This window comes from Ranitomeya variabilis, chromosome 8 (assembly GCF_051348905.1).
Source record: "Ranitomeya variabilis isolate aRanVar5 chromosome 8, aRanVar5.hap1, whole genome shotgun sequence".
NCBI classification, from domain to species: domain Eukaryota; kingdom Metazoa; phylum Chordata; class Amphibia; order Anura; family Dendrobatidae; genus Ranitomeya; species Ranitomeya variabilis.
This window is the reverse complement of record NC_135239.1, coordinates 91,802,224-91,828,156: the sequence shown is the minus strand read 5'-3', so window position 1 is coordinate 91,828,156 and position 25,933 is coordinate 91,802,224. Positions and strand designations below refer to the sequence as shown.

The window sequence follows — 25,933 nt, the reverse complement described above, 5'->3', positions numbered from 1 at the left end:
ATAAAACATCACGTGCTTGGCTAATATGGTGTATAAAGAACGTTAAAAAATCATTAAAAAGTCGTTAAAAAATAACCATATTATTGAAACGCGTATAGCTCTATTTCCTGGTTGAGCCCCTTAGGGGCCAGGCTGTCCAGTATGAAAATCCATTTGGATTCAATCCTGGACATTGTTTTTAGAAAATCACCTCCCCTGAGGTTTCGTTGGACTACCTGTATACCACAAAAAAGAACGTTAGTACAGGATCGATTATGCTTTTCTAAAAAGTGGCGAGATAGAGGATGCCCTTTAAAACCTTTCTGGATATTGTCCAGATGTTCCTTGATCCTAACCTTCAAGGGCCTTTTAGTTCGGCCAACATATATCTTCTTACACGGGCAAGTGAGTATGTAGATGACCCCAGCTGTTTCACAGGAGATCATATTCTTGATAGAGAAACTTTTAGTGCCACTTGAATCTAAAAATGTGGTTTGGGTACATCTTTTATGGGATGTGCGTATACAGCATGAACAATGTCCACATGGTGTAAATCCCATAGAACGATGATCCGCCGTTAATGTGAGTGTACCTTTTTTCGCCAGGATCGGTTTTGTTGTAGGTGCTACCTATACCCTTAGTATAGACAAATCTTGGGTTCTCGGATAAAAGATCCCCAATAGTTTTAGTGTATTTTTAATAAATAAAATATTTAATCCTTTTATTGGTTTTAACCAAGTTTGATTTTGTATCCCGGTATTGAACCAGGTATACATTTACGTGACTTTTGATATACATGTGTTTTAGCTAAATTGGAAATAAAGTATTATCTCAATAATGTTTTTAACTCTTACACATTTGCACTTTGCACCTCCTTTCCCCCTTCCCCTTTCCCCCTCCCTCTCTCATCCAGGTCCCTATGTTAGCTCATGGCCATGTATGCATATCATATAAGCAATCCAATCATGGATGCTCCACATTATCGATCAATATCTATATCTCAGTTGTGCCTATAGCTCCACGCACACATTCGTCTATATATATTCAACATACTAGACGGTACAATCTTCATTCTAAGGGAGCCCACGATCGGCACTATCAGTAAGTTGTAGGGGCAGGTTTATTCCAGGAGGCGTAGGCTATATAAGGACGGGTCTTTCAGGGAACTTCAGCCCTGACGAAGGAGTCCCTCCTTCGAAACGCGTTGATTGGTTGCCCTGACATGCGCCCGCCCAAACTTGTGACGTCACTACTTCAGCCACGCCCCCCGCACATACCACTACTGCTCCGGCGTTGCTTCCGGCCGGGGCACGCTAGGAGTGAGCGGTTCCTGTCCTTCTAGACGCCCAGCGTCCAGCCACTTGTCTGGGCACAGCCGGTTCTGGATTTCCCTGCAGGCTTACGGTCCAGCCCGGCACAACAGCAGACCAGATCCCTGGACATTGACCGACTTCCTCAACCATCTTCACTTCCACAACTAGTAAGTGAACGTTTATCTATGTAATCATTACAGGGAGCCATATTATTGGCATCTTTTAGCGGTTAGACCGCCATCCCGCTGAAATCACGGTTCCTGGACACAGTCTGCTCATTGGACCTAATACATTAATCAGAGCGCTATCGGCTCTGTTTTCTCCTCACAGCAGGCGGTGCTGTAGTGCATGTAGTAATATATTTTTTCCTCATAAGCGCAGGTGGGTCATCGGCATATTCCAGTGTATTCATTCTAGACAGGCTCCAGCACAATCCCTGTCACCCCACCAGCAGCTCCATTTCCCCTCTTTTTCTCTCTTCCCTCCCCTATTATTCCCACTGTGTAGCGCCAGTGTTTACCTTTTTCATTTTCGATTATTTTTATTATTGATCAACAGCTATGTTCTCAATCAACCCAAAAGACTCATAAATATCAAAGCTTAATATTTTTGGAAGTTGGAGTGGGGTTTTTTAGATTTGGCTATCTTAGGAGGATATATGTTTGTGCAGGTAACTATTACTGTGCAGTATTATTAGGCAACTTAATAAAAACCAAATATATTCCCATTTCACTTGTTTATTTTCACCAGGTAAACCAATATAACTGCAGAAAATTTAGAAATAAACATTTGACCTGCAAAAACAAACCCCCCCAAAATTAGAGACCAATATAGCCACCTTTCTTTATGACGACACTCAACAGCCTTCCATCCATAGATTCTGTCAGTTCCTCGATCAGTTTATGATCAACATTGCGTGCAGCAGCCACCACAGCCTCCCAGACACTGTTCCGAGAGGTGTACTGTTTTCCTTCCCTGTAGATCTCACATTTTATGAGGGACCACGGGTTCTCTATGGGGTTCAGATCAGGTGAACAAGGAGGCCATGTCATTATTTTTTCTTCTTTGAGACCTTTATTGGCCAGCCATGCTGTGGAGTAGTTGGTGGCGTGTGATGGAGCATTGTCCTGCATGAAAATCATGTTTTTCTTGAATGATAACGACTTCTTCCTGTACCACTGCTTGAAGAAGTTGTCTTCCAGAAACTGGCAGTAGGTCTGGGAGTTGAGCTTCACTCCATCCTCAACCCGAAAAGGTCCCACAAGTTCATCTTTGATGATACCAGCCCATATCAGTACCCCACCTCCACCTTGCTGGCATCTGAGTCGGAGTGGAGCTCTCTGCCCTTTACTGATCCAGCCTCTGGCCCATCCATCTGGCCCATCAAGAGTCACTCTCATTTCATCAGTCCTGAAAACCTTTGAATAGTCAGTCTTAAGATATTTCTTGGCCCAGTCTTGACGTTTTATCTTATGTTTCTTGTTCAAAGGTGGTCGTTTTTCAACCTTCCTTACCTTGGCCATGTCCGTGAGCATTGTACACCTTGTGCTTTTTGTTACTCCAGTAACGTTGCAGCTCTGAAATATGGCAAAACTAGTGGCAAATGGCATCTTGGCAGCTTCACGCTTGATTTTCCTCAATTCATGGGCAGTTATTTTGCTCCTTTTTTGCCCAACGCGCTCATTGCGACCCTGTTGGCTATTTGCCATGAAACGCTTGATTGTTCGGTGATGATCACACTTCAAAAGTTTGGCAATTTCAAGACTGCTGCATCCCTCTGCAAGACATCTCCCAATTTTGGACTTTTCAGAGCCCGTCAAATCTCTCTTCTGACCCATTTTGCCAAAGGAAAGGAAGTTGCCTAATAATTAAGCGCACCTTATATAGGGTTTTGATGTCATTAGACAACACCCCTCCTCATTACAGAGATGCACATCACCTGATTTACTTAATTGGTAGTTGGCTCTCAAGCCTGAACAGCTTGGAGTAGGACAACATGTATAAAAAGTATCATGTGATCAAAATACAACTTGCCTAATAATTCTGCACACAGTGTAGTAACACTTCTGTTTCTCACACTTTCTGGAGTGTGCTTTGTATTCAGTAAATAGGGTTCCAAGAAGTATAATTTCTCCTTGCGGAGAGTATGCCCTATGCCCTGAAGAAGAGAGCAAGATAGCTCTTGAAACGCGTAGGCTTCAATAAACCACCCTAAATCTACCTCGTGTGCGCGGTCTTCAGTTCGCCTAAGACTATTACCTCCAGCATCCTTTTGGATTCTTGTGGAGACCTGCTGCTACGATTATGCCTTCTTGGGAGTTGTGACCCAGTTTCACAACTTCAATAGGTGAGCACATTCCCTACAAAGGATTGTATGTGTGTTTTTTAAACAGTGTGACACATTGGGGGCGCCTTGTCTTTTTTCTCCTTGCGGAGAGTGACATGTTAAGCATGTCGACATGAGGAGACTTAAAGCCGCAATGCTCCTCTGGGAAATATGCAAATTGTCTCTTCAGGGAGGAAGACTAGTACTCTAGTAAATACTCGTTAGTAACCATGTAAACTATTATCTTTTTCAGGTTTTTGTGTATTACAGCAATCGGCAATGATTGGCAATAATATTCATTACAATGTAAGCACAGTAGTGGACAATGGACAAGTAATCAAATTTCAATGTAACGAAGAAATGACTCCAGAAAAGGGTCTGGAAGCGAAATGTACATTGGGAAATATACAATACCCAAAATGCACTGCTGCAAGTAAGTCTCTATAAATGCACTTATTTATTACATAAATCAGACTGTCTATACCTAGCTCTTCACTAACAGTATAGAGGGAAAAACCATAAGAAAACAAATCCCAAGAACTACTATAAACCCCAGACCCGACTTAGTAGATGCTGAAATTATCAGTGAATTATGAAACCATAGCTGTCTCTTCATCAGCATAATACATAATCTTAAAGAAAAAAACAGTATGGTTTCATAATGTGTTGGAAATTCTGACATAACTGGACTGTAAAAAAAAAGATATCGACTGCAGATCCAAAAATAATATGTCGATCTAATGCCGCCATGCTAACATTTAAAAAACTAAACATGAGGTTCTTAGTTTAACCCCTTCATGACCCAGCCTATTTTGGCCTTAATGACCTTGCCGTTTTTTGCAATTCTGACCAGTGTCCCTTTATGAGGTAATAACTCAGGAACGCTTCAACGGATCCTAGCGATTCTGAGACTGTTTTTTCGTGACATATTGGGCTTCATGTTAGTGGTAAATTTAGGTCGATAATTTCTGAGTTTATTTGTGAAAAAAATGGAAATTTGGCAAAAATTTTGAAAATTTTGCAATTTTCACATTTTGAATTTTTCTGTTAAACCAGAGAGTTATGTGACACAAAATAGTTAATAAATAACATTTCCCACATGTCTACTTTACATCAGCACAATTTTGGAAACAAATTTTTTTTTGCTAGGAAGTTATAAGGGTTAAAATTTGACCAGTGATTTCTCATTTTTACAACAAAATTTATAAAACCATTTTTTTTAGGGACCACCTCACATTTGAAGTCAGTTTCAGGGTTCTATATGGCTGAAAATACCCAAAAGTGACACCATTCTAAAAACTGCACCCCTCAAGGTGCTCAAAACCACATTCAAGAAGTTTATTAACCCTTCAGGTGTTTCACAGCAGCAGAAGCAACATGGAAGTAAAAAATGAACATTTAACTTTTTAGTCACAAAAATGATCTTTTAGTGAAATTTTTTTTATTTTCCCAAGGGTAAAAGGAGAAACTGAACAACGAACGTTGTTGTCCAATTTGTCCTGAGTACGCTGATACCTCATATGTGGGGGTAAACCACTGTTTGGGTGCACGGCAAGGCTCGGAAGGGGAGGCGTGCCATTTGACTTTTTGAATGGAAAATTAGCTCCAATCGTTAGCGGACACCATGTCGCGTTTGGAGAGCCCCTGTGTGCCTAAACATTGGAGCTCCCCTACAAGTGACCCCATTTTGGAAACTAGACCCACCAAGGAACTTATCTAGATGCATAGTGAGCACTTATAACCCCCAGGTGCTTCACAGAAGTTTATAACGCAGAGCCGTGAAAATAAAAAATAATTTTTCTTTCCTCAAAAATGTTTTTTAGCCCAGAATTTTTTATTTTCCCAAGGGTAATAGGAGAAATTGGACCCCAAATGTTGTCGTCCAGTTTGTCCTGAGTACGATGATACCCCATATGTGGGGGTAAACCACTGTTTGGGCGCACGGCAGGGCTCGGAAGGGAAGGCACGCCATTTGGCTTTTTGAATGGAAAATTAGCTCCAATCATTAGCGGACACCATGTCGCGTTTGGAGAGCCCCTGTGTGCCTAAACATTGGAGCTCCTGCACAAGTGACCCCATTTTGGAAACTAGACCTCCCAAGGAACTAATCTAGATGTGTGGTGAGCACTTTGAACCCCCAAGTGCTTCACAGAAGTTTATAACGCAGAGCCATGAAAATAAAAAATAATTTTTATTTTCTCAAAAATGATTTTTTAGCCCACAATTTTTTATTTTCCCAAGGGTAACAGGAGAAATTGGACCCCAAAAGTTGTTGTCCAGTTTCTCCTGAGTACGTTGATACCCCATATGTGGGGGTAAACCACAGACTTTGATGGAATGCTCTGCGGGCGTCAGGTTGCGTTTGCAGAGCCCCTGATGTGCCTAAACAGTAGGAACGCCCCACAAGTGACCCCATTTTGGAAACTAGACCCCCCAAGGAACTTATCTAGATGTGTGGTGAGCACATTCAACCCCCAAGTGCTTCACAGAAGTTTACAACGCAGAGCCTTGAAAATAAAAAATAATTTTTCTTTCCTCAAAAAAGATGTTTTAGCAAGCAATTTTTTATTTTCACAAGGGTAACAGGAGAAATTGGGCCCCAATAGTTGTTGCGCAGTTTGTTGTGAGTGTGCTGGTACCCCATATGTGGGGGTAAACCACTGTTTGGGTGCACGTCAGGGCTCTGAAGGGAAGTAGTGAAATTTGAAATGCTGACTTTGATGGAATGGTCTGCGGGCATCACGTTGCATTTGCAGAGTCCCTGATGTGCCTAAACAGTAGAAACACCCCACACGTGACCCCATTTTGGAAACTAGACCCCCAAAGGAACTTATCTAGATGTGTGGTGAGCACGTTCAACCCCCAAGTGCTTCACAGAAGTTTACAACGCAGAGCCTTGAAAATAAAAAATAATTTTTCTTTCCTCAAAAAAGATATTTTAGCAAGCAATTTTTTATTTTCACAAGGGTAACAGGAGAAATTGGGCCCCAATAGTTGTTGCCCAGTTTGTTGTGAGTGTGCTGGTACCCCATATGTGGGGGTAAACCACTGTTTGGGTGCACGTCAGGGCTCTGAAGGGAAGTAGTGAAATTTGAAATGCTGACTTTGATGGAATGGTCTGCGGGCATCACGTTGCATTTGCAGAGTCCCTGATGTGCCTAAACAGTAGAAACACCCCACACGTGACCCCATTTTGGAAACTAGACCCCCGAAGGAACTTATCTAGATGTGTGGTGAGCACTTTCAACCCCCAAGTGCTTCACAGAAGTTTATAACGCAGAGCTGTGAAAATAAAAAATAATTGTTGTTTCTTCAAAAATTATGTATTAGCAAGTCATTTTTTATTTTTGCAAGGGTAACAGGAGAAATTGGACCCCAACAGTTGTTGCCCAGTTTGTCCTGAGTATGCTGGTACCCCAAATGTGGGGGTAAACCACTGTTTGGGCGCACGTCGGGGCTTGGAAGGGAGGGAGCACCATTTGACTTTTTGAACGCAAGATTGGCTGGAATCAATGGTGGCGCCATGTTGCGTTTGGAGACCCCTGATGAGCCTAAACAGTGGAAACCCCTCAATTCTAACTTCAACGCTAACCGCAACACACCCCTAATCCTAATCCCAACTGTAGCCATAACCCTAATCACAACCCTAACCCCAACACACCCCTAACCACAACCCTAACCCCAACACACCCATAACCCTAATTCCAACCCTAACCCTAATCCTAATCCCAACCCTAACCCTAATCCCAACCCTAACCCTAATCCCAACCCTAACCACAACTGTAACCCCAACACACCCCTAACCCTATCCGTAACCCTAACCACAAGCCTAATCTTAACCCTATTTCCAATCCTAGCCCTAATTGCAACCCTAACTCTAAGGCTATGTGCCCACGTTGCAGATTTGTGTGAGATTTTTCCGCACGATTTTTGAAAAATCTGCAGGTAAAAGGCACTGCGTTTTATCTGCGGATTTACAGCGGATTTCCAGTCGTTTTTTTTGCGGATTTCACCTGCGCATTCCTATTGAGGAACAGGTGTAAAACGCTGTGGAATCCGCACAAAGAATTGACATGCTGCGGAAAATACAACGCAGCGTTTCTGCACTGAATTTTCCGCACCATGGGCACAGCGGATTTGGTTTTCCATAGGTGTACATGGTACTGTAAACCTGATGGAAAACTGCTACGAATTCGCAGCGGCCAATCCGCTGCGGATCCGCGGCCAATCCGCTGCGGATCCGCAGCCAAATCCGCACTGTGTGCACATGCCATAACCCTAACCCTAACCCTACCCCTAACCCTAACCCTACCCCTAACCCTAACCCTACCCCTAGTTCTAACCCTAGTTCTAACCCTAACCCTAGTGGAAAAAGAAAAAAAATATTTTCTTTATTTTATTATTGTCCCTACCTATGGGGGTGATAAAGGGGAGATTTATTTATTATTTTTTTTATTTTGATCGCTGTGATAGAACCTACCACAGCAATCAAAATGTACTCGTAACGAATCTGCCGGCCGGCAGATTCAGCGGGCGCACTGAGCATGCGCCCGCCATTTTGGAAGATGGCGGCGCCCATGGAGAAGACGGACTGACACCGGGAGCCTCGGTAAGTATAAGGGGGGGGGAGATCGGGTCACGGGGGGGCGTTGGAGCACGGGGGGGTGGCATAAGAGCAGGGGGGAGTGGACAGGAGGACGGGGGAGCGGAGCACAGGACGGAGGGGACTACGGGACAGATCGGTGGCTTGGGGGGGCGATCGGTGGGGTGGGGGGGGCTCACATCAGTGTTTCCAGCCATGGCCGATGATATTGCAGCATCGGCCATGGCTGGATTGTAATATTTCACCAGTTTTTTAGGTGAAATATTACAAATCGCTCTGATTGGCAGTTTAACTTTCAACAGCCAATCAGAGTGATCGTAGCCACGGGGGGGTGAAGCCACCCCCCCTGGGCTGAAGTACCACTCCCCCTGTCCCTGAAGATCTGGTGAAATTGGAGTTAACCCTTTCACCCGATCTGCAGGGACGCAATCATTCCATGACGCCACATAGGCGTCATGGGTCGGATTGGCACGGGTTTTCATGACGCCTACGTGGCGTCATGGGTCGGGAAGGGGTTAAGATTCTAAACAGACTCTTTAGAGCCCATTTCCACCTCTCAGTGGGTCCCTAACTTTGATGGCATTTCTGACATCAAATTAAGTTACTGAAACTTGACATCTGACCTACTGGAATTTTTCCTTGCAGTAGCTCCTCCGGAATACACTCTGATGCTGGGAAAAGAGAATGAATGCTGCATTAGCTAGCATATTATGTATAAGGTGTGTGATGCAGCGGTAGCACCATTTTCAGTGGAACAGCAGTGACTAGTGTTGAGCGATACCGTCCGATACTTGAAAGTATCGGTATCGGAAAGTATCGGCCGATACCGGCAAAGTATCGGATCTAATCTGATATCGATACCCGATACCAATACAAGTCAATGGGACACCAAGTATCGGACGGTATCCTGTATGGTTCCCAGGGTCTGAAGGAGAGGAAACTCTCCTTCAGGCCCTGGGATCCATATCAATGTGTAAAAGAAGGAATTAAAATAAAAAATAGGGATATACTCACCCTCCGACGCAGCCTGGACTTTACCGCCGTAACCGGGAGCCGTTGTACCTAAGAATGCGCGCTTGAAGGGCCTTAGATGAGGTCACTGCGCTCTGATTGGTCCGTAGCGGTCGCGTGACCGCTACGCGACCAATCACAAAGCAGTGACGTCACCTAAGGTCTTTCAAGCGCTTGAAATACCTTAGAAGACTTCACGGCTTTGTGATTGGTTGCGTAGCGGTCACGCGACCGCTACGCGACCAATCAGAAGCTGCGGACGTCTTCTTAGGTATTTCAAGCGCTTGAAAGACCTTAGGTGACGTCACTGCTTTGTGATTGGTCGCGTAGCGGTCACGCGACCGCTACGGACCAATCAGAGCGCAGTGACCTCATCTAAGGCCATTCAAGCGCGCATTCTTAGGTACAACAGCTCCCGCTTACGGCGGTAAAGTCCAGGCTGCGCCGGAGAGGTGAGTATATCCCTATTTTTTATTTTAATTCTTTCTTTTACACATTGATATTAATCCCGATACCGATTCCCGATACAACAAAAGTATCGGATCTCGGTATCGGAATTCCGATACCGGCAAGTATCGGCCGATACCCGATACTTGCGGTATCGGAATGCTCAACACTAGCAGTGACCCAAGCAAGTTCAAACAATGACCGCCAATACGCCTTTTAACTGACCTGAGATATAAGAGAATAACCTCCCAATACAGGTAACAATCCAGCAGCTGTCGGCTGTACACTATTGCTGACAACTTGCTGCATCAGCCACGATCAGTGTTGGCACCGTCCAAATCTGTTTGACCCCTTAGATGCTGCTTTCAATAGTGACTATATCATTATAAATGGTTAACAGACTGTGGGGGCTTCCTCCTAATCCCAATTGGTGCCCTCAGATCATAATTTTGTGGTCCTGATGTTTGCCATGGCAATTCATGACCAAATAGCCACCTAAGAGTCTGCCGGCTGTTGTAACCTGTTCAGAAGTTAGAGGCATTTAGGTAGTAAAAATGCACATTTTCATTTCTGTCATGTCACTTTGCATTAATTCCTGAAAAGCAACTGAATGGTTAATAAATTGAAAAAGACCACATTTTTGGTCGAAACTTTGCTGTACCATGGCTCAATAAATTTTCCATTTTTGATGATTACACCTGACTGGAGCGCTGTTCATCTATCTGAGACTGTTTGGACATCTGGGAGGGTTCCCTGGAAACGGAACGTGCGCCCCACTGAGTGAGTGCTGTCAGTCCCTCTTCTTTGTATTTAGCAGTTTTCAATATGTCAGGGGGTGCTGTTTTTAAAATGGTATCACTTTTGGGGGTTTCCAAATATATGGGACCCCTAAGGGCACTTCAAACATGGCTAAGTCCCTAAAAAAATACATTTTGTAAATTTCCTTGAAAAAATGAAAAATTACTGCTACATTTTTAAACCTCCCAAAATGCTAACAAAATAAAAGAACATTTTATAAATGGTGCTGATGTAAAGCAGACATGAGGGAAATGTTATTTATTAATGGTTTGCTGTGGTATGACTATCTGGTTTAAAGGGATAATCATTCAAAGTTTGAAAATTGCTAATTTTTTTACATTTTTCTCAAATTTCTGATATTTTTTATAACTACACACAAAACATATCGACCTAAATTTATCATTATCATCTATATATATAATTGTCTAAGGGTTTTTCCGTCTGTCTGTCTGTCTTTCTGTCTGTCTGTCCTGGAAATCCCGCGTCTCTGATTGGTCGAGCCCGCCAGGCCTCGACCAATCAGCGACGGGCACAGCATGGCGACGATGATGTCATAATGGAAATCCCGCGTCTCTGATTGGTCAAGGCCGCCAGGCCTCGACCAATCAGCGACGGGCACAGTATCGACGTAGATGTCATAATGGTTGCCATGGCGACGATGATGTCATAAAGGTTGCCTCGACCAATCAGCGACGGGCACAGTCTGCCGCAAATTCTGGAATCATCATTGTCCATATACTACGGGGACATGCATATTCTAGAATACCCGATGCGTTAGAATCGGGCCACAATCTAGTAAAGTATAATATGTCATGAAAAAACATTATCAAATTCACTGGGATTTGTTGAAGCTTTCCAGAGTTATTACCACATAAAGTGACACTGGTCAGGTTTCAAAAATTTAGCTCCGTCACTAAGGGGTTAATGTGTTACTTCACACAGTCCATTAGAAATACACAATACACAGCTTCTTCATCCAGACCATTGGAAATACACAGTACACGGCTTCTTCACACAGTCCATTAGAAATACACAGTACATGGCTTTAGTTTGCAGTTCCTAAACAGGCCATACTTCCCTTTGTCCAGTTTCCCTGGGCAACCGCACGCCGGTACCAAGTCTCTTAACTCACACCTTGCACTGCACGCTAGATCCTCTGGATTGCAGCCAGGTAAACATAAGACAGTCCAAGACGCAGGGTGTCAGTCTCTTTGGTTCCTCTTGCCCCTGTGTTGCTTCACACAGGGAGTGCTCTGTAGACAGCTGTTCTGTCTGCTTCCAAGAACAACACTGACACACCTCACACTCTACTACAGGGCTTTTTAAACAGTAACTGCTTCACCATTCTAATCATAGTTACTAGTGATGAGCAAGTATACTCGTTGCTCGGGTTTTCCCGAGCACGCTTGATGTTGTGAACTCTATTTCTGGGCTCCCTCTTGTGGTCACAAGTGGTACTGTGTGAGTGCTGTCTTTCTGCAGGTTTGTGACTGGCATCAGCTGTCTCGTTATCTGTGGGCTGGTTTTCTATTTAAGCTCACTTGGACTCTCAGTCTATGCCTGCTGTCAATGTATTCAGTGCTATTCTGATTCCTTCTGACTACCTTGTTCCCAGTCTCTTCAAGAGAAGCTAAGTTTCCGTTTTGTTCATTTTTTGATCATCAGTGTTCTATATGTTTCTTGTCCAGCTTGCTAATATGTGATTTCCCAGCTTGCTGGTAGCTCTGGGGGGCTGAGTTTCTCCCCCCACACCGTTAGTTGGTGTGGGGGTTCTTGATTTCTCAGCGTGGATATTTTGGTAGGGATTTTTACTGACCGCACAGTTCGCTATCTGTCTTCTGCTATCTAGTATTAGCGGGCCTCATTTGCTGAATCTGTTTTCATTCCTACATGTGTCTTTTCTCCTTATCTCACCATTATTATTTGTTGGGGGCTTCCTATATCTTTGGGGTTATTTCTCTTGAGGCAAGTGAGGTCTTGCTTTCTCTTTAGGGGTAGTCAGTTTCTCAGGCTGCGTTGAGACATCCAGGATTTTAGGCACGTTCACCGGCTACCTTTAGTGTGTTTGGATAGGATCAGGTTTTGCGGTCAGTCCAGTTACCACCTCCCTAGAGCTCGTGTCTATGTTTAGTTACTTAGCTAGTATTTCCTGTGATCCCCAGCCACTGGGATCATAACTGCTTGAGTGGTCCCCGAGCATTTGTAAGTGTTCGGAGATTTAGTTTTTATCACCGCAGCTGAATGATTTACAGCTACTAGCCAGCCTCCTCTAAAGCTTCTTTCACACTTCCATCTTTCTTTTTCCGTCACAATGCATCGTTTTGAGAAAATTGGATCCAGCAAATGGTGCTGCTGGATCCGTTTTTTTTTGTATGAGCGACGGACTGTGACGGATGGTCACACATTTCATCCGTCGTGCACTGGATCCTTCGTAAAATTGCTGTCCGTCGGGCGGAGACAACGCACAAAGGAATGTTTTTGTGTACGGCGGAAAATCACTCAGCGATGGATCCTGCGCTGTCCGTCGTTGGCTATAATGGAAGCCTATGCATCAAGGATCTGTCGCTGACTCTGAATAGCAGGAATCCAGCGACGGATCTTGTCTTTTCAAACTGAGCATGCGCGGAAGCATCACGATCGTTGGAAAGGCTGCGAGGACTGCCCGGGACACCGGAAGGTAAGAATATCACGATTTTCTATTTTTTTAATTATTTTTAACATGGGTTGTGATGTGTATGCGTTTTCGCAGCGAAAAATGGCGGCGAAGACGCATACTGTAATAAATATACTGGAAAACTCAGGAGTCTCTTTGCGTGGAACAAGACAATACAGAACACAGTTTGTAGGTTATAAAGTCTATATTGTAAATACACGGTGCTTCAAACAAGTGCAGAGAAAACTCAAGTCCATAACACTTAAACAACTTAACAAGTCTGTAGGAAATCTCAGGGAGAAATGCAATCAGCAGACAGTCTGTAGGGCACAGTCTTTACTTGAGAATGCTGGAAACAAATAAGTTCGTGTCTAGTCCATGCACGGATAAGCAAGTCCAAACAAAGTGTTAAATTATCCAGGAAGGTCTGGGTAGAAGTCTTAGATTAAGCAGAGCAGTCCAGGGCTTTGCAGCTAATTATATGAAGCAGAACCAGAGCAGCAACCAGCTTATGTGTTTAGCATTTGCAGGTGTAGGTCAGCGGCATAGAAAAAGCAACACAAGCAGTCTGGAGCAGGAGGTGCGCTGGCACAGATGGATGCAGCAGCATCTCAGAGAGCGAGAAGCAGAGTGTTCACACAGGTTTGCAGGAGCAGCCAGAAAGCCAGGAAGCCACCAGGAGCACATGAAACAAAAGACAACATCTTGGAAAATGGAAGGCATGCCCAAAAGGTAACCAAAAACCATTCAGAGTCCTGACATTACTCCCTCCTTAGAATCGGCCTCAGGATGATCCTGGACCTGGTTTTTCAGGGAATCTCTGATGGAAATGAGAAATTTTCTGATGGGCATTAATGTTTTCCACTGGTTCCCAAGAGTCTTCTTCAGGGGGATACCTCTGCCACCTTATCAGGTATTGGAGCTGATTCCTGCGAATCCTGGAATCAATAATTTCTTCCACCACAAATTGTTCTTGCCCATCAATCACCACAGGCTGCGGAGGTGGCACAATACGTCCCTAGAAGGTATTAGGAGATACAGGCTTTAGTAAAGATACATGGAAAACTGGGTGTACCTTCATAGTCCTAGGCAGCTTCAGACGGCAGGCCACAGAGCTCACAATATCGTTGATCTTGAAAGGGCAGATGAATTTCTGTCCAAGTTTTTGTGAAGGAACGTTTAACTTCAGATTTTTAGTGGATAACCACATGGAATCTCCTACCTTGAACATGGGTGCAGGTTTACGGAATCTATCAGCCGATCTCTTATAACGTTCTTGGGCCGTGGTCAGGGATTACTTCAGAACCTCCAGATTTTGCCTCATCACAGTCAGCCTTTCCTCAACTGCCGGAGCCGGAGAATTAATCGGAGACCTAGGTAAAATACACGGATGATAACCCAGATTGGCAAAGAAAGGTGTGAACTTAGTGGAGGCGCTCTGAGTATTGTTATATGAAAATTAGGCCAACAGCAGTAAATCCAACCAATCATCCTGGAGATGGTTGACATAGCATCGTAGATATTGTTCCAATGTCTGGTTGATACGCTGAGTCTGACCATTTGTCTGGGGATAAGCGAAAGAGAGACAGACATTAATTTTGAGTGCAGAGCAAAACCCCTTCCAGAATCTTGAAGTGAACTGTACACCATGGTCAGAGATGATCTAATCTAGGACCCCATGCAGCCGAAAGACATTCTGTATAACCAATGTCACTGTATTCTTAGCTGAGGGGAGGCCGGTGCGTGGAACAAAATGAGCGGCTTTAGTCAGGCGATCAACTACCACCATGATTGTATTCATGCCCCTTGATGTAGGCAGCTCCACAATAAAGTCCATTGAAATAGACCCCCATGGGCGGGACGGAATAGGTAATGGTTGCAGAAGACCCATAGGTGCCACACGAGGAGTCTTGTAGCGAGCACATACCTCGCAACAGTCCTTAGTATCCTTCAGGCAAGTTAGCCACCAGAAAAATCGGCTTAGGAACTCTTGTGTCTTCTGTACCACCCTGTGACCAGCCAACTTGGAGTCATGTACCAACTTAAGGATCTGCAGACGGACAGCCTCAGGGACGTAGATACGTCAATCTCTGAACCACATGCCAACCTTAAAGACAAGATTAATATCAACAGGTGGGTTGGCCAGAAATACATCACCGTCATAAGCTTCCCTGCACTTCTTCCACAAGTCCTGATCGTAGATAACTCTGGTGAAGTTGGCCTAAAAAAAAATGGTCTTGCATGGGGCTCCAGGTGCGGAATCCGCAGCATGGATTCGGGATAAAACATCAGCCTTCCCATTATGAGAACCTGGACGGTACAAGATAACAAAATTAAATTGGTTTAAAAATAAATTCCAATGAGCCTGACGAGAAGAAAGACATCTAGCGTATCTAAGGAACTCTAAATTGCGATGGTCAGTCAGCACTATAATCTGTTGTGCAGCTTCTTGTAGCTGATGTCTTAATTCCTTGAAAGCCGCAATAATAGCCAGCAGTTCCTTGTCTCCCACTTCGTAATTCTTCTCTGCTGAGGTTAGTCTACGGGAAAAGAAAGCACAAGGATGTAGCAGACCCTTCTCTCCAGTTCTTTGGGAGAGAATAGCCCCCAAAGCATTATCAGAAGCGTCCACCTCCACAATGAAAGAAAGTGTTGGATCTGGGTGTATCAACAGCGGTGCTGATGTGAAACAGATCTTAAGCCAATCAAAAGCTTCTTGAGCCTGTAATGACCACTTAAAGGGCTTTTCCTTCTTTGTCAAGGAAGTAATGGGACGGACAATATCAGAAAAATTTCGAATGAAGCGTCTGTAGAAATTTGCAAAACCAATAAAACGTTGGACCTCCTTAACGTTCTTGGGTACCGGCCAGTAAAGGATAGACTGAATGTTACCAGATTCCATGTTCAGGCCCTGGGGAGATATGACATAACCTACGAACTCTATCTCAGAACGATGGAACTCGCACTTCTCTGGCTTGATATACAGATGGTTTTCTTTCAGACGTCTTAAAACAGCTTTGACATGTTCTTCATGTTCCTGTAGAGTCAGAAAAGATTATTATATCGTACAAATAGATCACCACAAACTGGTCCAACAAATCTCTGAAAATGTCATTAGCAAGATATTGAAATGTTGCAAGGGCATTACAAAGCCTGAAGGGCATCACGAGATATTCAAAGTGTCCATACCGGCATCTGAACGCTGTCTTCCACTCATCCCCAGGACGAATACACACCAAATTATAAGCCCCACAAAGATCCAGTTTGGAGAACACCCTAGCATGGCGGACTCTTTCCAATAATTCAGGAATCAGAGGCAAAGGATAACTATTTCGTATGGTTACCTTATTGAGTTCCCGATAGTCAACACAGGGTCTCAGGGTCCCATCCTTCTTTTCTAGAAAAAATATAGGTGCCCGGGCTGGTGAGGAAGAAGGACGTATGAAGCCTTTAGCCAGATTCTCATCAATGTACTCTTTTAAGGCTTGAAACTCAGGCGCTGCCAAAGTGTATACGTTTTCAAAAGGAATAGCTGCCCCAGGAAGCAGCTTAGTGGGACAGTCATAATGCCTATGTGGAGGAAGCTGATCTGCATTCTTCTTATCACAGATGTCAGAGAATTCTTTATACGCTAAAGTGAATACCTGTACAGGTGGTTCGGTAGCCATGGACTCAGGGACAGCTTCAGTTAATGCTGAGCTGTTTCTTGTTGGAAAGATAATCTCCTTGGTCTCCCAGTTGATAGTCAGGTTCTGAGAACGCAACCAAGGGATACCTAGAATCACAGGAAAATGAGGAGAGGAAATTAACAGGAAAGAAAGTTGCTCCTGATGATTAGGCTTTAACAAAATCTCAAGGGGGACAGTCTCCTGATCCACAGGCCCAGAGATTAAAGGCGACCCATCCACTGTTTCCATGGTAATTGGAGAGGCTCTTTGCTGAATCTCAATACCATGTTCTTTGGCAAAGGTAATGTCCACAACATTGCCCCCTGCACCAGAGTCAATCATAGCTGCACTGGAAATCCACTGTCCTGCACACAAGATCTTAATAGGAAGTGAACAGTGAGAGTTATTTTCCTTCAGCTCTCTGGGAGGTGAAGTCATAGAAACAGAATGGAACACAGCATTTAGTGATATAACAATAAACCTATAGAGAGGGCACTCCAAGTAAATGCTCCGCCATCAAAATATATAATAAACCAAAGGAAAAATGGACACCAAAGCTAAAAATAATAATTTATTGAAAACCGTTAAAACAGTACAGAACTACACAGATGAAGTATATGATAAGAAAAAAATATATAATATATAGTAGAAAGGCAACACTAGTGCCGCATATGTATATACCCTGCTAGGAGACAGAGTGGCTCCTCTTTCCGCGTACGGCTACAGGGTGGGACTCTGTGTGTGCATACACCTTCTTCATTCTTGTAAGTATAATATGGCTCTCCTCATATATGTTTAGGTGATCTTCCCTGGTATATTTGCACATATGTGCTGCGATGCATATGGATACATAGGGCTCTCTTGCCACATTATACTTTGCATGAGGCACTTTACCTACTTTTTTACTTATGGGCACACTCATTGTCCCCCTGTACCTGCTTTCTATTTGTGAGCAACTATTGCATTATTGTCAGATATTTGGTTGGCTGTGTGTTACCATCAATATTTTATAGTATACTATTTACTTATTGCATATGTTGTTGTGGTACACCCCCCCCCCCCTGTCTTACTCTGTCTCCTAGCAGGGTATATACATATGCGGCACTAGTGTTGCCTTTCTACTATATATTATATATTTTTTTCTTATCATATACAGTACTTCATCTGTGTAGTTCTGTACTGTTTTAAAGGTTTTCAATAAATTATTATTTTTAGCTTTGGTGTCCATTTTTCCTTTGGTTTATCACAGCATTTAGTGGTAGGCTACATTCAGAGATATCAGATTCCTCATCACAGTTTTCATACTCCCCTACTGCTGCTAGCACCTTGTTAGGACGTCTGGGACACTTAGGAGAATTGATCAGAAAGTGGTCAGATTGGCTGCAATAGAAACATAAACTTTCCCGAAGGCAGTGCTCCCGGCGTTCATTGCTCTTACACTTCTGCACAGAATCAATCTGCATGGCATCTCCTCTACCTCCCGAGATGTTTTTCCTGCAGGCTCTTTGGAAGGAAGGGAAAAATTAGACATACGGTTAAATACAGCCAATTTCTCCTGCCTACGCTCAGTAAGGCGAATGTCAATGTGTACACAGTGCTGTATAAACGTTTCTAGCTCTTGTGGTGACTCAGAGCGAGCTAAGTCATTTTTTACAGTAATAGGCAGACCCCTCTTAAAAATAGGCAATTGTGCATAACTGTCCCAGTTGGTATATACCGCTAATCTCCTGAATTCTATGGCATATTCAATAACAGAACATTTACCCAGGCGTAAGGACAATAAAGCAGATTCAGCGGTTGCACGGCGATTAGGGTCATCAAATATTAATGCAATAGGGGCCAAGAAATCATCCAAATTATTTAACCGCGGGTCACGAGACTCAATCATAGGATTAGCCCAGGTGAGTGCTCTTGCGGTCAGCAACATTATTACACACAATACTTTAGATCGGTCATTAGGGAAGCGGTCAGCATGCACATCAAAATATAGCATACATTGATTTACAAAAAAACAAAATTTGTCACGATCGCCATTAAATCTGAATGGAAGCAACTTAGGTGGGCTAGCTGGTGGTGGTTGCCCAGAGGGTAAAGCCACTTGTGCCGCCATTTGCGTACTTAAGTTCTGGAAAGCCTCTCCATACTAGGACTCCACACCAGCAAGTTTGTTTTCCTGGGCCGTGATTCGGGTATTTAAGTCCTGTAAAGACTGTCCAAACACTTGCTCATTGCGTTCAATGCCTCCAAGTTCCTTTTGCAGACCTTCCACATTTCTGCAGGGATCTAATCACGGTGAACACCTGCTCCAATTTGCTTTCTGCAGACATTGTTCCAGCAGACTCCTTTTAGGCCTTGAGTATCCTGTAATAAATATACTGGAAAACTCAGGAGTCTCTTTGCGTGGAACAAGACAATACAGAACACAGTTTGTAGGTTAAAAAGACTATTTTGTAAACACACGGTGCTTCAAACAAGTGTAGAGAAAACTCAAGTCCATAACACTTAAACAACTTAACAAGTCTGTAGGAAATCTCAGGGAGAAATGCAATCAGCAGACAGTCTGTAGGGCACAGTCTTTACTTGAGAATGCTGGAAACAAATAAGTTTGTGTCTAGTCCATGCAAGTCTAAACAAAGTGTTAAATTATCTAGGAAGGCCTGGGTAGAAGTCTTAGATTAAGCAGAGCAGTCCAGAGCTTTGCAGCTAATTAAATGAAGCAGAACCAGACAAGCAACCAGCTTACATGTTTAGCAATTGCAGGTGTAGGACAGCGGCATAGAAGAAGCAACACGAGCAGTCTGGAGCAGGAGGTGCGCTGGCACAGATGGATGCAGCAGGATCTCAGAGAGCGAGGAGCAGAGTCTTCACACAGGTTTGCAGGAGTAGCCAGAAAGCCAGGAAGCCACCAGGAGCAAGAACACCAGCAGAATACTCAAGCACAGACTAGAGCATGGGGTGGAGTTATAAGGCAGGAAGACAAGGAGCACATGAAACAAAAGACACCATTTAGAAAAGGGCAGTCATGCCTAAAAGGTAACTGAAAACCATTCAGAGTCCTGACAAATACACAACGTGTGCACATAGCCTTCTAGGATGCACTGGAACCGTCAAAAAAACTGCTCCAGTGCATCCGTTTTTTACAATCAGCACAGGATCCATCTTTTCAACATTTTGACAGATTGTGACTGATTGTAAAAAACGGAATTGTGAAAGAGGCCTAACTGGTGTTGCTCCACAGATTCTGGAACAGTTTTTTCTTTTTTTTTTCTGTGCCCCTTTATTCTAATGTTACTAGGTTCACTTGGTGAGGTTGATTCTCTAAGCATCAGGTCTGAGTGGGCATACAAACCCAGGGCGCCGATGCAGTAAGCATTAAGGCATGTAGGCAACAAGTCCATATTTCCTGCTCAAAATTGTTTGGGCTTATACTGTGCTGCAGTCATGGCTCAGTAGGCCCCATTTGCTAATTTAAATTTTTAGGGCTAATAGTGATGTTCAGGCACACTGAGAAAATAAATACTAATTGTCGTAAGGTTGTGAAACAGTTGGTTAAATGAGTGGAAGGGTTCATACAACTTGAGTTAAAAAAAACAAGGTTGTGGTGGAAGGGGGAATAAACTTGGTGTTCGAATTGTGTACTTGGGTTAGGTGTTAATATTACTGAAACCGCTACTGAGGAAACACGGTTTCGTCCTATGCAAAGACAAATGACATCTTTTACTGGATTGACCACTTGACTCCATTTGCTTGGCAGCCGCACAGCCGTAGGCTTTGTAGGTGAGTGTCGGAAAGAGCATGTGCTCCAGAGGATGGCAAGACTGCATAAAGTGGCCTCTCCTCTTCTTCCTCCACCTTAACATCATACACAGCACAATGCTCCAATGTGGCACCCCAATCACCCTTGATTGCCCCACTGCACAAATTTCCGACTTCCCATCTGACTGTTGGGAACCACAGATGGGTCAGTCTGAAGAGCTGTTCACACATTCTTTTCCATGGGCATCAGCAGTCTGCTTCAAAGATTCACAGACTCAAGAGAATGAAAGCATCTGCACCTATGGCCAACATATTTTCCTTTTGGGCCGGAAGAAGTAGTATCTGAGCAGAACAAAGAACCTCGTCACCAGACGTTAACCCCTGAGGTTGGAGGTGATACTGATGAGACTCAGATACCAGAGGCTTACGCAGACTGTACTGTCATCATAGTGACACTGCTTTCCTCATGGGGAGAGTGATATTATGCTAGGAAGCGATGAAGGATATCTCTTTATCAGGTAATCACAAACATGCCACATGTTCACACTCCAGGCCACAAGGGGGAGCTGTTGATCCTATTTCTAGGTGACTCCCCTACATATATTGTGGTTTGGAGGGAAAAAGAGGGAGGTTCAGTCAGATAGAGCCAGGAAGCAGGCTGGAGCAGTCTGAGGAAGGAAGAACATATGAGGAGCCGTGCAGCCACGAGAGTGTGTAGGAGAGTGAAGCACAGGAGAATGATATCAGGGGAGACCAGCTGCGAATGAACTATCTCCCTCTGAAACGCAGATCACCAGTAGCCGGAACACCGAGGTTGTAAGTAAGGGACTCTAAGACTTACAGCAGAGACTGGCAGGACAGCTCAACTGCAAGTTACCTGTCTGCCCTAATGTCCTGCAGGCACAGTAAAACTTAGAGCCCGGGTGTCATGATCCAGTTCTGAGTTTGTGCTCTGCTGTCTTGTTTCTGGACTGGTAATGTGGGAGTTAATCCCCTCTGCCTCACTTTGAAGCTGGCTGAGCTATTTAAGTCCTCTGCAGCGTGTGGGCCAGTGTCAGCTATAGTTCATGCTGCACGGTTTGAGCACCTGACCTGTATACTTGTACTAGTGTTCCTTTTGCCTCTGTCTGCCTGTACCCATTTATGACTTGTTCTGACCTCTGGCTTGTACCCTGACTTCGTCTTATGTATCACGTTTTGGTTACCACGTTCCTGGTAGGGTCTGACTTCTTGTTTGTCCCAAACTATTCCTCTGACTCCCCCTGTGTACTGCACTGACCTCTCTGTGTATGACCTTGGCTTGTCTGACTTCCCTTTCATTACCTGTGACACCTGTGTTGTTGTTCAGTGTTGCTGCACTGTGTGTACAACCTCTTTTCCTTAACCAACACCCCCTGGTGGAGGTTGCACTACACTGCACTGCAGCAGCACATTACACCGGGTCATGATCGAGATCCTGTAAAAAGGTTCGAGTCACCTGTCATACCAGTTTGTGTCCTATCCTATATGGGGGAGAGAAGAAATGTGAGGACCTTATCAGAAGCAATAGGCAGTAAGGGACTACAACACCACCACGCTAGAGGAAGGCTTTTAACTCCACCTGGTAAAAGGGAACTCTGAATTCGCTTCCAAGCAGGCCGGACTCTGCCTGTCCTGTGATCTGGTACCCTGGACTGTGGCTGCCTGAAGTCTTCAGTAAACCAGGTAAAGAGACTGCAAACATGTGTCCTCATTCTTTACTGTACCATTCACCATCTTCCATCTCTACACCGGGAGCCCTGGGGATATACTTCACCTGTGGGAAGTTATACTATCTAGCTGCCATCACATCACCCCAGAGGACCTCTTAAAACAGCCTCAGTCCCCACTGACCAAATACCACAGGTAGCTCACAAACATAAACTTTATTCAATTTCCCTTTTTACATGGGCACCCAGGGCCACGGACCGGGTCGCCACCATGACTTCCCCCTGTGAACACGGGACCCGGTACCGGGTACCCCACCGCCCTGGTGGGCGACTCATTAGGGCATGAAGAGGAGAAGGGTGAGGAGTGTGAGAACAGAGACAATAATGATGAGGTTGTAGATCCCACTTGGTGTGAACCCAAAGGCAAACAGCTCAGTAGCTCAGCAGAGGAGGTGGATCAGGAGAAATACGATGAGGTAACATTGTGTGTTATGATCCGGTGACCTAGGAGCCGCATGAGACTTTCTCAGGAGTAGGTGGAACCTATACTGACCGCAAACCCTAAACTGACACCGCAACTAGAAGTAGCTGTGGGGTGTACCTAACAATCCTAGACACCTCGACACAGCCGGAGGACTAAATACCCCTATAGATGGAAATGGGAATCCTATCTTGCCTCAGAGCAGAACCCCAAAGGATAGGCAGCCCCCACAAATATTGACTGTGAGTATTAGAGGAAAGACACACGCAGGCAGAAAACAGGGTTTAGCAAAAGAGGCCACTCTGGCTAAAATAGAAAAGGATAGGACAGAATGCTAAGTGGTCAGTATTAAAACCCTGAAAATATCCACAGCAGATAATACAAAAATTCCACCATCTAACTAAAGACATGGAACGTATATCTGCATCTCCTGAGAATCCAACTTGACTGGAAAAATCCTGACACAGTCTAAGCTGGACAAGAAAAAACAATGAATAGCGCTGATCTGTAAAGCACACAGCATGTGTGCTGAAGAAACAAAAACCAGACACTTATCTTTGCTGATTTGGCAGCAGGGCAGGGGAACCAGACTGAGATCCAAAACATCCTAGAACAATGGACAACTGGCAAGGACTAATGAATCCTGCAACCTTAAATATCCCAGTCAGCACTGCAATCAGCAGGGAAGCCTGCCCAGGATTGCAACCCAGGGACAACTGTATTACCACCAACAACCACCGGAGGGAACCCAAGAGCAGAATTCACAACAATTGTGGCTTGCTGCACAGACCGGAGTGATTCAACCACGACAAGCAATGCATCCTCAGCCACAACTGTTGCTATGGCCAGCTCCGGTCATGAGTCTGCAGTTAACAGGGAGGGACATTAACGTTTTTTTAACCTGGCCCTTTTTGAGATCTCAAAGAATGACCAAACTCACATTATCTGCCAACTTTTCATAAAATGATTCAGTAGAGGCAAAAATTGCTATAATTTGCATTCTACATGCATGAACCTGCACATGCGTGATCAACATGCCTTAGTCTTGGAATCACACTGTACTAAAATGCAGACTAGCAGGCCTCACCAGCCACCAGCCATTCAATCAACCTCATCTGCAGCTTCTTTCTCCTCTGTCACCATGTCAAGTGTTCTCCGGCCACAGAACCTTCACTTGTTTACCTCCTACAGTCGGGGTGAGAGATAGACCATCAGCTGTTATGGTCCACGATGACATCTTTGCCTGCACCTCACTCACAGTCCAGCAGTTTTTCCTGTTCTCTGTACTCCACCCTCTCTCAGCACAGAACACAGCCCTTCATCCCGCAGTTGTGATCATATTAAACATGCGAAAGCTAAGAGCTTGAACTCCACCATTTCTAATCAGTTGGCCATGGAGAGCTACCTTTCCACCTAGTGGATAAAGATGGTTTCTGAAAGTTGATGGCCATCACAGTCCATCAGTACCAGTTGCCAAGTCATCATTACTTCTCTAAGAAAGCTGTGACTGTGCCACACCAGCATTTTACAAACAACATCATCTGCTCCCTGAAAACAATTGTCTGCTAGCTTTCATTTCACCACTGACACCTGGACGAGCAAACATGGGCAGGGCTGTTACTTCACGTTGACTGGGCACTGGGTGACTCTGGTGGCTGTGGGACAGGCATTCAAGGGGCTGCTCAATAAGTCTTGAAATCCCCAAGGCTTGCAGGACAAACCTCTATATATAACACTTCCTTCATTGCTTCTGGCTTCTCCACCTCCTCCATGGACTCCACCTGCGCCCTCAACCTCTCCCTTAATGAGACTCGCATTTCAACAGTGCAGAGGGAATCCTCCCCACTGCGCAGCCAGGGCTCACCGCAATCAGGCAATGTTTAAATTAATATGCCTTGGAGATCGCAATCATACAGCTATATGTGGACAGCTATCCAGGCCATGTTAGAGCAATAGCTATCTCCACTAAACATGGAGCCAGGGAAGGCCATGTGAGATATTGGTGCGAACATGGTGGCAGCCCCAAGCCAGGGAAACCTCACACACATGCCTTGCATTGCTCATGTCCTCAACCTAGTGGTACAGCAATTTCTCTGCCACTATCCCGGGTTGGATGTGATGCGCTTGCTGCAGATAACATGGTCACTGTATGCTCACTTCCATTGATCTCACCCATGAGGTCATCAACTAGCATCGGTTAACTGTTTGATTTGCTATGTGCTGACACAATGGAATTCCACTCTGCACTTGCTGCAGTGACTGTGGCAGCAGTGGCGAGCCTTGGTACAGTATGTTCTTTTGCATAGCCTGGGCCAACGCAGTATGGACTTGGTGCAAATCACGCTTGCAAAATGGGCAAAGATGAAGGACCTCTGCACCCTTCTGTGCAGTTTTGAAATAGCTACTAAAGTGGTTAGCACTAATGATGTCATCATCAACATCACTATTCTGATCATCTACATGCTGGAGTACACATTGAATAGTCTGCTGGGGGAGGTGGTGGCCCCATAGGGAGAGGTGGAAGCAGATGAGGATGTGAAAGGGATAACAATATCTCTAAGTTCCGGACTGTCATCACACAGACGGGTGCCATGGGAGGGTGGATTACAGTGATCGAGGTAGGCTAGTGGTACCAAACAAACTGTTACTGAAGGTACAGGAGCCAAGGAACAAATGGATTAGGAAGAGGTGATGGATAGTGTTGAGCGATACCGTCCGATACTTGAAAGTATCGGTATCGGAAAGTATCGGCCGATACCGGCAAAATATCGGATCCAATCCGATACCGATACCCGATACCAATACAAGTCAATGGGACTCAGGTATCGGACGGTATTCCTGATGGTTCCCAGGGTCTGAAGGAGAGGAAACTCTCCTTCAGGCCCTGGGAACCATATAAATGTGTAAAATAAAGAATTAAAATAAAAAATATCGCTATACTCACCTGTCCGACGCAGCCGGGACCTCGGCGATTGTAAGCGGCAGCGTTGTTTCTTTAAAATTCGCGCTTTTACTTGCTTACGTGAATTCCCGGCTTCTGATTGGTCAGGGCGGCCATGTTGCCGGGACTCGGACCAATCACAGCAAGCCGTGACGAAATTACGTCACGGCTTGCTGTGATTGGTCCGCGTCCCGGCAATATGGCGCCGTGACCAATCACAAGCCGTGACGTCACGGGAGGCTGGACACGCGCGCTTTTCAAAATAAGCG

General features: G+C 44.6%; 1 protein-coding gene across 2 annotated transcripts in view; it reads left to right on the top strand.

Annotated features, from left to right (window-relative positions):
- CFH (complement factor H) overlaps positions 1-25,933 on the top strand; it is a 919,877-nt gene that overhangs the window by 876,828 nt on the left and 17,116 nt on the right. For both annotated transcript variants that reach the window (XM_077276558.1, XM_077276556.1), the window contains exon 22: positions 3,872-4,051. In XM_077276558.1, the coding sequence (XP_077132673.1) occupies positions 3,872-4,051 (180 nt within the window). The remainder of the gene's footprint in view (positions 1-3,871; positions 4,052-25,933) is intronic.